We start from the raw sequence: 17,387 nt of genomic DNA on the forward strand, positions 1-17,387 counted from the left end.
AGTATGGTTCATGTGGCAAAGACAACATGAGCTGGACTCTGGCCTTCAAACTCCCCCTCCTGTCCCTGAAACGTCAGGGTTCCTTGGGCTCCAATCTTCTGCCCACTGCACTTATTACTCCATTAACATTAGGGAACTAAGAGCCCTGTTCAGAAGCAGCCATATAACACTGTGGTTGAGGACCCAGACTGGATTTGAACCTCACTTTTGCCACTTAATATAAAAAAAATTTGTTAAATAAATAGTTCTGTGTATTAGTCAGGGTAAGCAAAACAGCTGCTGTAACAAACAACCCTCAAATCTCAGTGGCTGAATGTGGCAGATTTTTCCTCATGTCCCAGTGCAGTGCAATGGGGTTGGGTGGGGCTTGGGAGGGGGGGTATTATGCTCCAGCCAGTCATTCAGCCTCCTTCCATCTGCAGCTTTGCCCTTCCCCCATTAGGATCCCCCACACCCTGCAGGCTGATAGGGTTATTTTAAGGGTCAGGCATTCTCTGAACTGGCCAGAACCTATGGCATGGTCAGGTGACCCTACCTATGGTGGGGTGGTGGTGTCCTGGGAAGTGTAACTTCACAGTGTGACAAGGAAGGAGGGGGTGGTGACCCCTCACCCATGGTCCCCAGCAGTCCCATCTCAAGCTACCCCATCAAAAGTAGGCGGCCCCAATCCCCCAGATCATGTGACCTTTTTGCATTTGATTCATTATTTCATTCTTTGTCGCCTCAAATAGTTTTCCTTATTTACTGCCTATGTCCCCACAGTGGACTGCAAACTCCTTGAAACCAGAAACCTCTAGTATCTTTCACCCATAGTCCCTCCAATACTTACCAAATAAATGTTACACTAGTAGAAACTCAAACTTTACCAGAATATTGGGACAGCTGGGATTAAGAGAGAGATTGTGGCAGAGGAAGAACGGGGGGCTCCATCCGGCTCAGTGGGTCCCCAGAGGCTGCCCTGGACCCATCCTGGTCCTCATGTACTCACACTCCCTATACTCCACCCCGCCACCGCCGTCCACAACAGAAGCTAACACCAGTTCCAAAGAAGTTGTTTATTTGCAGATATAAAACAAGACCCTGGCCACAGGAGGGAGGGCCCTCGGGCTCACCTGTAGGAAATCCTCCCTGGCCAGAGAGAATGAGTAGAACTAGAAAAACTTCATCTCTCCCATCCCACCCCCCATCTCCTAGTCAAAAATAACTGAGACCCAGCAGAAGGCCCCACCTCTCTTGCCCTGGTTAAAACCTACTGAACTGAGAACAGGACAGCCCAAGGAAGATGCCAGCAAAAGGTAAGTGGCTATTTGGAGATGTTAACTGACTACTCCTCTCCAAATGACAGACCACCCCCTGGAGACACTGTCCCCAGAAGGCTTCCCTGTCCTCCTCTGGGCTGGATCCCACTCTTGAAACGAGATAAAACCCTAGAACCTAAAAAACACCCTCATAACTTCGGAATTTCAAAGCCAGCTAACTCCACCCCTGCCCCGACCCTGTCACTGGAAATTAATCCCCCTGAGCCCCTGGGACGGGTCACAGCCTCTGACTCTCTTCATACTCCTCTTTGGTCATCCACTCGGACTTATAAGAAGACAGATGGGCCACAACGGACGCCCCCAGCCAGACGCTAAAGTTTCTGTTAGAACCCACCCACATGGTGGCCTTGGTGGAGCAGAAATGATCTGCAATCAACTCCTTGTACAGGCGCTTGGTGAAGCCGGGGTAGAGGGTGTTGCCCCCACAGGCCATCACGTGGGAGGTGAGCAGCGGGTGCACAGCGGCCTCGCAGGCCAAGATGGCATCCACCACGGCCTGGGAGATGCTGGGCCCCTGCAGGTCGAACATCTGGGGGCTGAAGAACATCTCGGGGGCCAGCCGCTGCAAGGGGGTCAGCTCCACCGGGGTGCCATCGGGGAGCTGATAGGTGTTGTTCTCATCCGAGCCGCTCGGCAGGCTCTGGCGGAAGTCCAGCGCCTCTGCCAGATTCTGGGGCACGTAGCACTTGCTCATCTGGGTGGTGGCCACCGTCTCCAGCTGAAACAGGTTGTGGCGGTTGCAATCCTCCTTAAAGAGGCTCTTGAAGAGATAGGCCGACAGATCCTGGCCCGCGAACTCCAGCGTCTTGCCGCTGGGCCGCAACGGGCGGCCCAGGTAGAAGGGCTGCACGCGGGTCAGGCCGTAGCCGGAATCGACCACCACGCCGGTCAGGAGGCCGGAGGCGTACAGGGACATCTCCAGCTGGTCGGCTAGCAGTATGGACGGCACATCCTGTAACTCAAACATAATCTGCAAGAAGGGAGAAGAGCCACTAGGGTATTTCCCCCGCACAAAAGGCCCCGATCCATTTCTGGTTTCTGTTTTCCCCCGGACTGAGCTACGTGCTAAGCTCCCGGAACTGAAGCAGGTGCAGACCTGTGTCCCCTGGGGGGGGGGGGGCCTGCCCCGAGGAGGTGGGGCCCACGGCCCCTGGAGCTCATGCTGTGGGAACAAGGGAGGCGCTAGAGGATTAGGAGTCGGATTTGCTCCAGGGTGGGGGGGGGCAGTTTGAGGACCCCCACTGTTCAGAAGACTGTTTTTGGTGGAGGGGTGGGAGGAACTGTCAGCTGCTACATGGAATGGTGCTGAGATGCTTGGCTGTGTGAGCCCAGGACCAACGGGGGCTACGGCCAAGGGGCAGATCAGCTGCCTGACCCATTTCTTTAGAAAAGAGAAGAAGAAATTAGACAAGAAACACATATATCATATCCACCACTGCCTCCAAAAAAGGAGGGGGAGGAAGGAAGGAAAGAAGGAAGAAAGAAGGGAGGGAGGGAGGGAGATACATACTCTCACCTCCTGGTAAGTGAAGTCTTTTTTCCTCCACACATCAAGACAAAACTGGAATTCTGACATTTAGGTTTTGGCAAAGTCCCTAGGCTGATTTTCTCCCCCACCCACCACCACACTCCCTCTCCACCCAGATCTTTACAGATCTGGCACCCCAACTGCCTCCCTAATTCCCCAGCTCTGACTGCATCCCCAGGTTTCTGACCCTATAGACAGAGAAAGGTGGCACTAGTCTGCCATCTGCCGTGGCCTTTGGCCAGGTAGCCTCCTCTTCAGGCCCCAGAAGGACCATCTTCCCACTGAGGCAGGGGGGAGCTCCCCCACACCCACACTCAGAATACTGTCCCACCACCACCCACTTCCCAAATAGAAGCCAAGGTCCTCTTTTTCAAATAGGAAATTAAATATGAATCCCACTTAAAACTCTCCAGGATCTTCCGATTTATTTAGAGCAGAGCTTGGCAAGCATTTTCTATAAAAGCTAGACAGTTGGGGTTGCCAAATTTAGCAAATAAAAATACAGGCTGCCCAATTAAATTCGACTTTCAGACAAACAACAAATAATGTTTTCATATACGTATGTCCCATGCAATACTTGGGACATGCTTATACTAAAGTATTATTTGTTGCTTATCTGAAATCCAGCTCTAACTAGGCACCACGGATTTTATCTAGCAAACCTACAGTGAGTAAGTTTTTTAGCCTTTACACAGTATGGATACGGTCTCTGCCACAAGTATCACAGCTCTGCTGATATGGTATGAAAGTAGCCAAAGACAATATGTAAATGGGTGGACATGGCTATGTTCCAATAAAACTTTATTTATAAAAACAGATGGTGGGCCAATTTGGCCCACCGGTTGTAGTTGGCTGAACCTTGATTTAGAGTAAAATCTAAGCACTCCCCACAGCCTCTGGGGCCTGAAAGACCCAACCCCTGCGAAGTCAAGGTGGAATATGATCTTGGAACATTTATGGGATCCACAAACAAAGTATCCAGTGTCTCCCCTTCTCCACAGAGCATTTCAACTGCTGTGTCTCCATCTGTTGGAGGAAACTCCATGAACCCCATCTTACCTACAACAAGTGCCAGGCACACACTGGGTACTCAGGAAACATTTATGGGGCAAATTAGTTAGAAAGCAGAGTTCCTGATACTCAGTCATGTCTGAACACAAAATGCCAGGTTATTTCCCACTTGCCTTACCTCCAGGGTCTTCCGTCGGTCCGCAGGCTCCTTCAGAGGGGACTCTGTGACCATCACAGGGAAGTCCTCATGCTCCCGTCTATGTCTCTCCAGGACAAATGACCAGATGTGCTCCACACCCTCCCAGTTGAGGATACGGCCACGCTGGATGGGGTAGCTAAAGGTATCAGGATGGCAAACGTCAATGCCTAGACTCACGCGCCTTTGGGCATAGCTGGGGCCAGGATTCTCCCTGCACGGGACGTAGTTTACGATGCTCGGAAAGACCATCTGCGGCTCATTCCACCCAGACAAGCCAGCCTTCAGAAAGCCAGACCCGTGGTCGATGATAATGGTTCTCGCAGCCATGGTGAAGGCAGAGGTGGGAGAGGTCTTCTGGACTCGACTGTGGAGGGAAAGGATGGGGGATTATTCCAGGCCACCCCTGCTGCCCACTCTCCACCCCAGAGTCAAGCTTCAGGCTCCCCTAAAGTGTGTCCATCTCCCCTTCCAAGCCTTTGCACAAGCTGTACCTGCAATGTTCCTCCTGTCTCAAACTCCTAATCATCCTACAAGGCCCTGCCTGCGAAGTCCTGCCAAGCCCTCCTTCCCACCCACCTCTCCCCTTGTACTTCGCACACTCGTCTGTTATACCAGGGGCACACTTCCACTCCACAGGAGCAGAGGTTGGGCCCTGCTACTCTTGGCAGCCTTCACAAGAAGCTTTCACCCAGGAAGTGATGGTGCCTGATGGTGGCTGGCTGCCTGATTCGAGGACTCAGGGTCATGAGCCTTGGGGCCCACCGCACTCGCAGTAACAGCATAGGGGCAATAGCAGCATGAACAGTGGTAACCATGGTGACAATGACAGTGATGACAAGGACAACCTGCAGAGCTACCATTTCTGGGGTGCATGCCCTCGGTCTAGCTCTAGGAGGAACACCTTGCATGGGAGGCTGAACTATGTAAAACTGCCATTCGTGCCAGTCAAAAATGATCAAATGCACTTTCATATGGCTTGAGCAGGTGATATTTCTGCCGTACCACAACCCGTAAGGCAGGCACCACTGTGACCCCCATTTTACAGGTGGGGACACTGAGGCACGGAGGGCTTGGAGTTACTTTCCCAGGGCCACGCAACTGACCGGCAGGGCTGACAATTATACCCAAAGCAGATTCCAAAGGCCACACTCTGAGCATCAGGCTAAGCCCGAGAAGCGGGTTTTGAGTAGGAGCTAGGCGACTAAGTTACTGCATAACTGACCACGATGTCCGACCACGATCATGGTGAGTTTCAACGCCTGTAAAGTGGGGAGAGTAAGAACCACCATGCCGGAAAGGCAGGTGTGGTCACTACCTGATTTCCAGACTTACTGCAAACCTACAGTAGCCAAGACAATGTGGCATTGGTGAAATATTCGTCATAGAGACACGGAGGATGGAATGACAAGTCCAGACACAGATCCTCACAAAGTCTGACAAGGTGCAAAAACCAGGAAAGGAAGGGCCAACGGTCTTTACAGTAAATGATAGGGAACAACTGGATATCCACATGCAAAAAAAAAAAAAAAAAAAATGAACCTCAATCCATACCTCACACCTTATTAAAAAAAACTCAAAATGGATGATAGATCTAAACTTAAAACCTAAAACTAGAATACAACTTTTAAAAGAAACAGAGGAGAACATCACTGTGACCTCAGATACAGTAAAATTTCCTTAGCGAGAACATCATTTGCCTGGTCTGTAAAAGAACGAAATGATAGGCCGGACTTCGTCAAAATTTAAGAAATTTGTACTTTTTTAAAAAAAGATTTTATTTATTTATTTGCAAGAGAGAGTGCACAAGCAGTGGGGGGAGGCAGAGGGAGAGGGAGAAGCAGACTCCCCACTGAGCAGGGAGCCCCACTACAGGATTCAGTCTCAGGACCCTGGGATCATGACCTGAGCCGAAGGCAGACAGTTAACCGACTGAGCCACCCAGGCACCCCAGAAACTTGCACTTTGAAAGACACTGTGAAGGGAAAAAAAGACAAGCCACAGACTGGGCAAAAGTATTTGAAACCATATATCTGATAAACAACTTGCATCCCAAAACTATAATGAACAAACTCATAAAACCCAACATAAGAAAAACAAGCCAATAGTTCAAGTGGGCAAAAGACTCAAACACACCACAAAAAAGATATACGGATGGCAAGTAAACATATGAAAAGAGGCTGAACTCATGAGTCATTAGAAAAATGACCATTAAAACCACAATGAGACAGCACCACCCAGCTAGGAGAACGCCCAAGGTCAGAGGCTGACCGGACCAGGCGAGGGGCGAGGACGTAGGGGGCCTGGAGCCCTCAAACGCTGCCAGTGGGAATGCAAAATAAAACACTTTGGAAAACAGTTTGGCAACTTCTTATATAAAGGTAAATATACACCCACCGTACCTAGGATTCCCACTCTTAGGTATTCCCCCAAGGGAAATGAAAACTTACATTCACCCCAAAACCCTCATGCACATGTTTATAGTCGCTTTATTCATAATCATCAAAACCGAGCAACCACCTAATGATCCTTCAGCTGGAGAATGGATAAACAAATCTCCCTTCAGTGGAGTAATACTCAACAACAAACAGATATGAACAAGTGGTACGTGTAATAACGAATAAATCTCAAGTGCACTGGGGGAAGGAACCCAGACTCAAAAGGCAACAACTGTATGATTCGATTCCCATGACAATTCTGGAAAAGGCAAACGTATAAGGACAGAAAAGAGGGGGCTCCTGGGTCGCTCAGTCGGTTAAGTGTCTACCTTGGGCTCAGGTCATGATCATGGGGTCCTGGGATCAAGCCTCGCGTTGGGCTCCCTGCTCAGCGGGGGAGCCTGCTTCTCCTTCTCCCTCTGCTGCTCCCCCTGCTTTTGCTCACTCTCTCTCTCTCCCAAATAAATAAATAAAATCTTAAAAAAAAAGAAAACAAATCTGGGGGTGCCAGTGGCCAGGAGTGGAGAGCGGGGGTGGCCACGAGGGGTTATGGCAAGATTGGGGGTGATGACAGAACCATGCTAGATCTGGGTGGTGAGGGTGAGTCTACAACCATATACGTTTGTCAACTCTTGCAACTATACACTACAAAGAGTGATTTTTACTCTAAGTAAAAAATGTTAAGGGAAAAAACCTGTGGGTGTGGGGACACATGAAGGTTGATGCAATCACCTTGCAGAATGCGACCTGTCACCCAGACGGCAGCCTCGGTGCCCAGAATGCACATGGGTGTTTCCCGTAAGAGCAACATCCAGGAACGCAGTGCGGCCCGAAGGTGAAATCTGGGGCTGTCACCCCACCGGCTCCATGCTCTGCCTCCGTTCTGGGCAGCAGCTGAGCCCGCACATCATTGTGGGGGATGACAGCCGCTTGCCGGCCCTGGCCAGAGGCTCCCCACCACCACCAACCTTGGGGCAGTGATGAGGCTCCACCACCTTGAAATAGCTCTGACATCAGACGGGGGAGAGCAAAAAGGAAGAGAGATGGGGCCGAGGTGTTGGCCTCCTCCCTGGCCTGCTCATCCTGAATCACCCAGTGATGGAGAACCGGGTACCTGGATGACATCCACCGACCTCCCTGCATCACAAGAGCGGGCTCACTGGTAGATGCTTCCCTGGCCCTGGCCTTCCGAATCGGAGGACAGGCTGCTGGGATGACTTCCACTGTGGTTGTGCAACAAGATGCTCACTGGGGGGGTGGGGGGGAGGGCAGGCTGGTGGCCTGAGTGACCTGCCTGGGAACAGAAGGCACGGAGGCAGTGCGCCATTCCTCTCTTGGGCCATGACGTAGGAAGAAAGTCTGGGGGACGCCACGGAGCCCAGTTTCAAGGACAGAGATAAAATCTACATATTCAAAAGCATTTTTACTGAGTCACCAATACTACAAATTTCCACGGAGCACCCACAATGTACCAAGAACCATTCTAGCCCGACTCAGTGGAGCGGTTCCTGCCCTCCCAGACTCAACATCCTACTGAGAAAGATTGTCAGTAAGCACCAGATCAAATACATCATGCCAGGGGGAGGGGAGTGGGACTGAGTACAATGAAGAAAAATAAAATCTGGTAAGAGGGCCAGGGAGAATAAGGAGCACAGAGTTGTGGTGTTGTTCTAGATGGGGCAGTCAGGGGAGGCCTCTCTATCAGGTGACCTGTGAGCAGAGAACAAGAGTGAGAGCATGCGATTACCTGGAAAAGTGTCCAAGCCAAAGGAACAGTAGGTGCAAAGGCCCTGAGGAAGAAATTGGTGCGTGTGTTCTAGGAACAGCCAGGAGGACCATATAGTGAGAGGTGTGTAGTGGGCGAGGGGAAGGGTGCCAAAGATCTTGGGCGGGCCTCGCAGGCCTTCATATTGTTTAGAGACATGGGAAACCACTGGGGGCGTGGGGGTTGAACAGAGGAATGATGATCTAGCTTGAGTCGTACACACACCACTTGAGCTGATATGAAGAATGGAGCACAGAGGTCAAGGTAGAAGCAGGGGATGGAAAGGACATGACAGATGACAGTGGCCTGCATTATGGTGACAGCAGGAAAGAGGGTGGGAAGTGATCAGACTCTGGATGTACTTAGGGAAGACTGTTGTTAGAGTGGAGCATGAGACAAGGAGAAGAATGAAGGAAAACACCAAGATCTGGGGCCTGAAAAGCTGGAAGAATGAAGTACCCACTCACTGAGAAGGAGAAGACCGTAGAAGGAGCAGGTTTGTGGCAGGGAGGAAATTGGGATTTTTTATGTTGGACGTGATAACAGTTTGCGATGCCTATTAGGTACGCATGACGATGCCCGGAGGCAGAGTCTGCAGATGTCTGAGCTGGAGATATAATTGGAACTTACTGAGTGGATGAAATTGCAAGTTTTGGGCATGGATGAACTCATGAAGAGACTCGGGATAGATCAAAAGCAGTGCCTGCAGGTAATTTAAGGTCTAGGGGCTGGGCGTTGAGAAGGAACCAGTAAAGACGATGAGAAGGAGTGGCTAAGGGGTAGGAGGGCATGTCAAAGGCCAAGCAGAGAAAATATGTCAAGAAGAGAGAAATTAGATGAAGACTGAGAAATATCCATGGAATTTAGCAACACAGAAGTCACCAATAGCCTTGGCAAAAGAGTTTCATCAGTGTCACCAATGGAGAAAAGCCTGAGAGGTAGGAGACAGAGATCTACAAAACTGGCCCCCTGCTCTGCAAAAACATCAGCAGTGCACGTAACAAAAGAAATGTTAAGGGTTCGAAATTGAAGGACAGGGTCACTAAACACAATGTACATTTTCCAATTGTGGATCAGAGAAATAAAATTACATAAAGAACATTATCACGGCCTCCTGGTGCTAGCCAGGACAGAGTACTGCAGCCCTGCCTCCCACTGAATATAACTAACAACGTCAAACAAAATGCAAAAAGCAAAAGGAAAAGCAAAACAGGCAGATTAAAGAGAAGAATCAAAACTTAGAGAAGCAACCCAAGGAGGGGTGAAGTTCTCGTCTGTTCTATTTCCCCTTTTCTCTTGCAGTGTCGGCCTGCAATGGGTTCCCAGCCAAGCTTCAGGAGGGTGTAACTGACCTCTAAGACCAAGGGAAGACCTGTCTTTCTGGCCATAACATCAGGAAAGGGGGCCCTTGTAAGTCAACGAGGATGGAAAGAAGAGAGCAGAGAAAGGACTCCTCTTGTTCAGTGTAAGAACCGGCTCAAGGCCCAGATGCACCTGTGCGTGCGAGGGAGGGACCCAAGCAGCAGCGCGAAGCCACTATGAGTGGAACTGACATTGGAACCACCACTCATGGAAGAAGACCAAGTACAGCCTGAGCCCAGCTGGGCCGCTGCACGCTAAAACAGAACCAAGAAAACAAGTGTTCTCCAGAAGAGCCTCCAAGCAGAATATTCAGGATATCCAGTGTAGAAACCAAAATTACCCAACACACAGAGAATCAGAGAAACCTAATTAATCCTTCAGGGAAAAGATAAATGCCAACGCTGAGATGACCCAGATGCTGGAATTACTGAAGACGTCTGAACAGCGGTTATAACGGACATACATGTAGACGTGCTGTAAGTGAAGGGAAGGACAGGTGTTCTCAGTGAGAAGTAGATTCTATAAAAAGAATCAAGAGGTATGCATAATATCTGAATTTTTTAAAAATCTTTTCCATAGTAGAAGGGAGGTGGCAGAGCAATGAATAAGATAAATTATGATATCAACAGAAATTACCCAATCTGAAAAACAGGAAGGATCTAGAGGGGAGGGGGGTGGGAGGATGGGTTAGCCTGGTGATGGTATTGAGGAGGGCACGTTCTGCATGGAGCACTGGGTGTTATGCACAAACAATGAATCATGGAACACTATATCTAAAACTAATGATGTAATGTATGGGGATTAACATAACAATAAAAAAATTAAAAAAAAAAAAGTTCTCAAACTCAACACCCAAGAAAACAAATAATCCAGTTAATTTTTTTTTTTTTTACTTAAAGTCTCTATTGTCTAATATAAGCATAGAAACTCTTTATTTATTTACTTATTTGTTTAGGTTTTCATTAGTATGGAATATCCTATTCAATCATTTCAGTTTCAGTCTATGCAAGCAGTTATGTCTGATGTGAGTGTCTTACAGTTAATGTAGATTTGGTTCTTGTTTTTATTTTGACCATTTAACAACTGTCTTTTGATTGGAAAATTTATTACATTTTCATGTAAAGAAATTAATGTTATGCAAAGACCTACTATTGCCAGTATATTAATTGTTTCTTGGCTGTTTGATAATTCATTTGTTCTTTTATTTCTCTTTTACTGAATTCCTTTGTGATTTGATGCTTTCCTATAGTTGTATGCTCTGACACACTTCTCTTTATCTTTTGTATATCTAGTATAGGATTTTCCTTTATGATTACCATAAGCTTCATCTAAAATGTCTTAGAGTTCTAACAGTCTATTTTAAGCTGGTAACAACTTAACCTCATCATATGCAAAAGCTGTGTATATTTATTCCCCCTCAAACATTTCATGTTTTAATATTACTATTTACATATTTCATATTTTGTATTCCTTAATAAATTATTAAAGTTAGAGTTAAAAAAAAAAACAGGAAGGAAATAATATAACAAAAAGAGCCTCAGAGGCCCATGGGACAATATAAAAACGTCTGATATTCATGTCATTGAAGTCCCACAAGAAGAGAAGAAAGATCAGCACAGTATAAAGTATTTGAAGCAATAATGGTTAAAAATTTCCCAAATTCTGTGAAAGACATAAATCACCAATTCAGGGAGCTTGGCACACCACACCCCAAAGAGAATAAATTTAAAAAATAAAACACACAAACACACGTGTAGACACAGTGTAGTCAACTACCAAATACTGAAGTTTTCTCTTGCTTAATCTTGAAAGCCTCCAGAGAAAAATGAAAGCATTATAAATACGGAGGGTGGGGGACAACAACTAGGCTGACTGCAGACTTCTCATTGGACACAAATGTCAACCCAGAATTCCATACCCACCAAGAGTATCCCTCAGGAATGAAGACAAAATAAGACATTCTTAGGTGAAGGAAAACCAAGAAAATTCATCCCCAGCAGCACTGCTTTCAGAAATACTAATGATAAAAAAAAGAAAAAGAAAAAGAAAAATAAATAAGAAAGAAAAAAGAAATGCTAATGAAATTTCCTCAGGTTGAAGGACAACGATACCAGAATCTGGAACTGCAGGAGTGAAGGAGGAATACCAGATTTAGTAAATATCTGGGCAGTAATAAAAGGATCCTTTTTCCTCTTAAAAATGGATATGGCCATTGAAAGCAAAAAGTTATAACAACGTGTGGTGGTGTTTCCAGGGTATGTGGACGTAATGCTTGTAAGTCCTATGAGAAAGGAGGTGGGGGAAATAAGCTATGTGGTTGCAAGTTTTACACGTATGTGAAGTGTAAACATTAACTCTAATTAGACTGTTAAAGGCTAGGTATACAAAAAAAAATTTTTTTAATTAAAAAAAAAAAAAGCCTGGGTATATGCATGGCAATCCCAAGAGCAAGCAATAATAATAATAATAATAATAATAATAATAATAATAATAACAATACAAAGAGGAACCCAAAAATACACTAGATAAAGTAAAACAGAATACTAAAAAACATTCAAATAATCTAAAACATGGCAAGAAAGAAGGAACAGGGAAACAAAAGAACAGAGCAGGGAAGGAGAGACACAAATAGTAGCCCTATATCCAACCATATCGACATTTACACTAAAATAATATGTCCCAAGCCACACCAATTGAAAGACAGAGATTGTCCGTTGGAATAACAACAACAAAAAGACCTAACTGCAGACTGTCTATAAGAAATTCACTTTAAATACAATGATAAAGATTAGTTAAAAAGTAAAAGAACAGTAGATCTTGCCATTTGCAACGACGTGGATGGAACTGGAGGGTATTATACTGAGCGAAATAAGTCAAACAGAGAAAGACATGTATCATATGACCTCACTGATATGAGGAATTCTTAATCTCAGGAAACAAACTGAGGGCTGCTGGAGTGGTGGGGGGTGGGAGGGATGGGGTGACTGGGTGATAGACACTGGGGAGGGTATGTGCTCTGGTAAGCGCTGTGAATTGTGCAAGACTGTTGAATCTCAGATCTGTAACAAATAATGCAATATATGTTAAGAAAAAAAAAAAAAGAAGAAGATAGCAGGAGGGGAAGAATGAAGGGGGGAAATCGGAGGGGGAGACGAACCATGAGAGACGATGGACTCTGAAAAACAAACTGAGGGTTCTAGAGGGGAGGGGGGTGGGAGGATGGGTTAGCCTGGTGATGGGTATTAAAGAGGGCACGTTCTGCATGGAGCACTGGGTGTTATGCACAAACAATGAATCATGGAACACTACATCAAAAACTAATGATGTAATGTATGGTGATTAACATAACAATAAATTTTTTTTTTAAAGTAAAAGAATAGAAAAAACTAAACCACGTAAGAATGAATCAAATGAAAGCAGGAGTAGCTACCTTAATATCAGACAAAGTTGGCTTCCTAACAAAGAATATCACCAGGAACAAAGACAGGTGTTGTATAATGGTAAATGGTCGGTTCACCAAAATGACATAATAATCCTAAATATATATGCAACGAATAGGTATTCAAAACTCTTTAAGCAAAGACTAAAAGATGCATAAAAAGAAATAGAAAAATCCACCATTCGACCTGTAGGCCACAACTCCTTTTCCAGTAATTGAGAGTCGAAGTAGACAAGCCAAGCTGGCTGGCTGTTCATGAATTCTGTATCTTTGCTAATTTTCCAACTGACATTTATAAAGCATTCCATTAAACAAGAGCAGAATGCACATTCTTTTTCCAAAGCACATGGGACACTCACCAAGATAAGCCACCTTAGGAGCCACAAAACAAACCTTAACAAATGTAGAATTGAAATCATATAAAGCAGGTTCTCTCATCATAAAGGAATTAGGCTAGAAGTCAAAAATAGAATGATATCAGGAAAATCCCCAAACCTTTGGAAATTAAATAGTGCGAGTCTAGATAACCCATGGGTCAAAGAAAAAAAAAATTAGAAAATATTTTGAAATGAATGGAAATAAAAATACAACCTATCAGAATGGGTGGGGTGCAGCTAAAGCAGTGCTCAGAGGGAATTTATAGCATTAAATGTTCATATGAGAAAAGGAGAAAGGTTTCAAGCCAATAATCTAACCACCCACTTCAGGAAACCAGAAAAGGAAGCACGCGTTAAACCCAAATCAAGCAGAGGGTGGAAATGATAAAAGTTGAAAACAGGAAACTAATAGAGAAAACTCAATAAAACCAAAAGTCGGTCCTTTGAAAAGATAGATAAATTAATACACCACCAGTCAGACCAAGAGAAAAAAAAAAAAAGAGGAAAGACACAAAGGGTTGATATCAGGAATGAGGTGACGTTACTTCCAACTCAATAGCATGAAAAGAGAATATTATGAATGGCTTTCTGCCTATCAGTTTGACAACGTAGGTGAAATGAACAAAGTCCTTCAAAGACAGAAGCTACCACGGTTCACTCAAAAAGAAACATATAAGCCAAATAGCCCTCAAACTTTTCAAGAAAGAAATGACTTTTTAGTTTAAAAACCTTCCAACAAAGAAAATGACAGTGCCAAATGGCTTCACTAGTAAATTTTATCAAACACTGAAGGAAGAAACAAAGCTCATTGTGTACAATCTCTTCCAGAAAGCAGAAGAGGAGGGAATGCATCCCAACTCATTTTGTGAGGGCAGCATTATTACCCTGATACCCAAATCAAAAATATTGCAAAAAAACCCTACAAACCAAAATCCCTCATGAACATAGACACAAAAAAATTCTCAATGAAATATTAGCAAACCCAGCAATATATAAAAAAGTTAATACACATCAGTTGGAGTTGGGGTACCTGGGTGGCACAGTTGGTTAAGCGTCCAACTCGGTTTTGGCTCAGGTCATGATCTCAGGGTCCTGGGATGGAGCCCGGTGTTGGGCTCTGTGCTCAACAGGGAGTCTGCTTGACATTCTCTCTCTCCCTCTGCCCCTCCCCCTGCTTGTGCACCCTACCTTTAAAAATAAATAAATAAATCCTTTTTTTTAAAAAAAGATAATACACATCAACTGAATGGGGTGTATCTCAGAGATCTAAGGCTGGTTCAATATTTTAATGCCAATATACTTCGACCTATCAACAGACCAAGAAGAAAAACCACATGATTATCTCAATGGAAAAAACCACTGCATAAAGTTCAATGTGCATTCATAATAAAACATTTCAACAGCTAGGACTAGAAGTGAATTTCCTTAACCTGATAAGGGGCATCTAGAAAAAACCTACAGATAATGGTGAAAGACTGGAACTTCCTTCCTGGGTCAGGAACAGTACGGACGTCCCCTCTCACCACTCCTATTCAACAATGAACCAGAAGTCCTACCCAGTACAATACATCAAGAACAAGAAAGAAAAGGCATACAAATTGCAAAGGAAGAAATAAAACTGCCCCTATTTACAGAAGGCATAATTACCTATGTAGAAAACCCCAAAGAACTTACAAAAAAAAAAAAAAAAGATCCTACAACTAATAAATGAGCTTGGCCAAGTCACATCATTCAAGTTCCATATTTTAAGAATCAGTTTTATTTTACATACCAGCAACAAACAGCTAGAAGTCAAAATTTTAAAAACAGTGCCATTCATAATAGCATCAAAAACCGTAAAAGACTTTGGCATAAATCTATGAAAATGTGTCATAAAATATGCTGAAAACTACAAACATTGATGGAAGAAACCAAAGAAAATCTAAGTAAATAGAGATGCTGTGTTCATGGGTGAGAAGATGTGATATCATTAAGATGTCAATTCTCCCCAAACTGATTTATTGATTCAATCCCAATCAAAATCCCTGCAGAATTTTTTTTTTTTTTTTAGGTATCAACAATCTGACTCTCAAATTTATACAGTAAGACAAAGGAATGAGAATGGCCAAACAATTTTGAAAAAGAACAAAGTTGGAAGACTTACATTATCTGATTTCAAGACCTGCTGTAAATCCAGTCATCAAGAGACTATGATATCGGTGTACGGATGTCCACACAGATGACTGGGAAAGAACAGAGTGCAGGAACAGACTCTGACAAGTATGGCCAAGGATTCTCACAAAGGTGCCAGGTAGGACACTGCAGTGATGAAAGGTAGTCTTTCCAACGAACAGTGCTGGAAACAAACTGAAGTTCTCTGTGGAAAACAAAATAACCTCGCCCCATTCCTCACCTCTTGCACAAAAAATTACTAAAAATAGATCATGCAAACTGTAATTATAAAACTCCAAACTGGGGGCACCTGGGTGGCTCAGTTGGTTCAGCGTCTGACTCTTGATCTCAGCTCAGGTCTTAATCTCAGGGACATGAGATTGAGCCCTGTGTTGGGCTATATGCTGGGCGTGGAACCTACTTAAAAAAACAAAACAACAAACAAACAAACAAAACTGTAAAACCTATAGGAGAAACCATAAGAGAAAATTTTGCGACCTTATCTAAGAACATCTAGGTGTTCTTAGATACAATACCACAGTCCATAAAAGGAAAGATTTTAAAAGAGTTTTATCAAGACTTAAAAAAATTCTCTTTAAAAGACACTACGATGGGAATGAAAAACATTAGCCACAGGACCGGTAGAAAATATCTGTAAATCACATCTCTGATGTCAGACTTATATCCAGAATATATAAAGGACTATCAAAACTCAATAATACAGACGCCTGGGTGGCTCAGTCGGTTAAGCGGCTGCCTTCAGCCCAGGTCATGATCCCAGGGTCCTGGGATCGAGTCCCACATTGGGCTCCTTGCTCAGCAGGGAATCTGCTCCCTCTCTCTACCTCTGCTTGTGCTCTCTCTGTCAAATAAATAAAATCTTTAAAAAAAAAAAAACTCAATAATAAAAAAATGAGCATGTTAAAAATGGCAAAAATTTGGACGCTTCATCACAGAAGTTACACAGATGACACGCACACAAGAAGATGCTAAACATCATTAGTCATTAGGGAAATGCCAAATGAAACCACAATGACACACCACTACATACATATTAGAAAGGCTAAATTTTTTTTAAAAGAACAATACCAGTCGCTGGCAAGGATGCGAAAGAGCTAAAACTCTCATACACTGCTGATCGGAGCATAAAAAGGCTCCATCAGGAAAACAGCTTGGAAGTTTCTTATAAACATCCACCTACCAGTCAACCCAGCAACCTGATTCTTAAGAGAAATCAAAATTTATGTTCACACGAAAGACTCTGCACCAATGTCAATTACCCGCACCTGGAAACAGCCTAAATGTTCTCCAACTGGGGAATGGATAAACGGGGGTATGTCCATCCAACGGTGTCCCGCTCAGCAGTAGAAAGGAACAAACTATGGATACGTACAACAGAATGGGTGACTTTCAAAATCAGCGTGTGAAATGAAAGAAGCCAGACCCACAGGCTGTATGTTTGCATTTCTAGGACATTCTGGAAAAAGGCAAAAACGGTCAACACAGAGAAGGGACAGGTGGTTGCCGAGGGCTGGAGGTGGTAGGAAGGGTTGACTACGTAGGGGCATGGAGGAATTTGGGGGGATGACAGAACTGGATTATATCTTGGTTACATACAGAATCACATTGAAAAGGGTGAATCTTATTTGCAGGCAAATCTTTTAAGTGAATTTTTGAAAAGAATATTTGGGAAGCTATTGGTGATATTTGAACATGGGTTGTGTCTTCAATGTCAGATTTCCTGCATTTGATCACTATATTGTGGTTTTGAAGGAGAATAGCCTTGATTTTTAAGAGATGC

The 17,387-nt window shown here is 44.5% G+C and overlaps 1 protein-coding gene across 1 annotated transcript; it reads right to left on the reverse strand.

Annotated features, from left to right (window-relative positions):
• Nucleotides 1-1,536: 1,536 nt before the first annotated feature.
• On the reverse strand, nucleotides 1,537-4,396 carry ACTL8 (actin like 8). Its single transcript, XM_036066951.2, has 2 exons — nucleotides 4,037-4,396; nucleotides 1,537-2,289 (listed from the first exon to the last, which is right to left on the reverse strand). The coding sequence occupies exons 1-2, from the start codon at nucleotides 4,382-4,384 to the stop codon at nucleotides 1,537-1,539; spliced, it is 1,101 nt and encodes a 366-aa protein (XP_035922844.1). The 5' UTR covers nucleotides 4,385-4,396.
• Between the last annotated feature and the right edge of the window lie 12,991 nt (nucleotides 4,397-17,387).

Source organism: Halichoerus grypus, chromosome 5 (genome assembly GCF_964656455.1).
Source record: "Halichoerus grypus chromosome 5, mHalGry1.hap1.1, whole genome shotgun sequence".
In the NCBI taxonomy this organism is placed as follows: Eukaryota; Metazoa; Chordata; class Mammalia; order Carnivora; family Phocidae; genus Halichoerus; species Halichoerus grypus.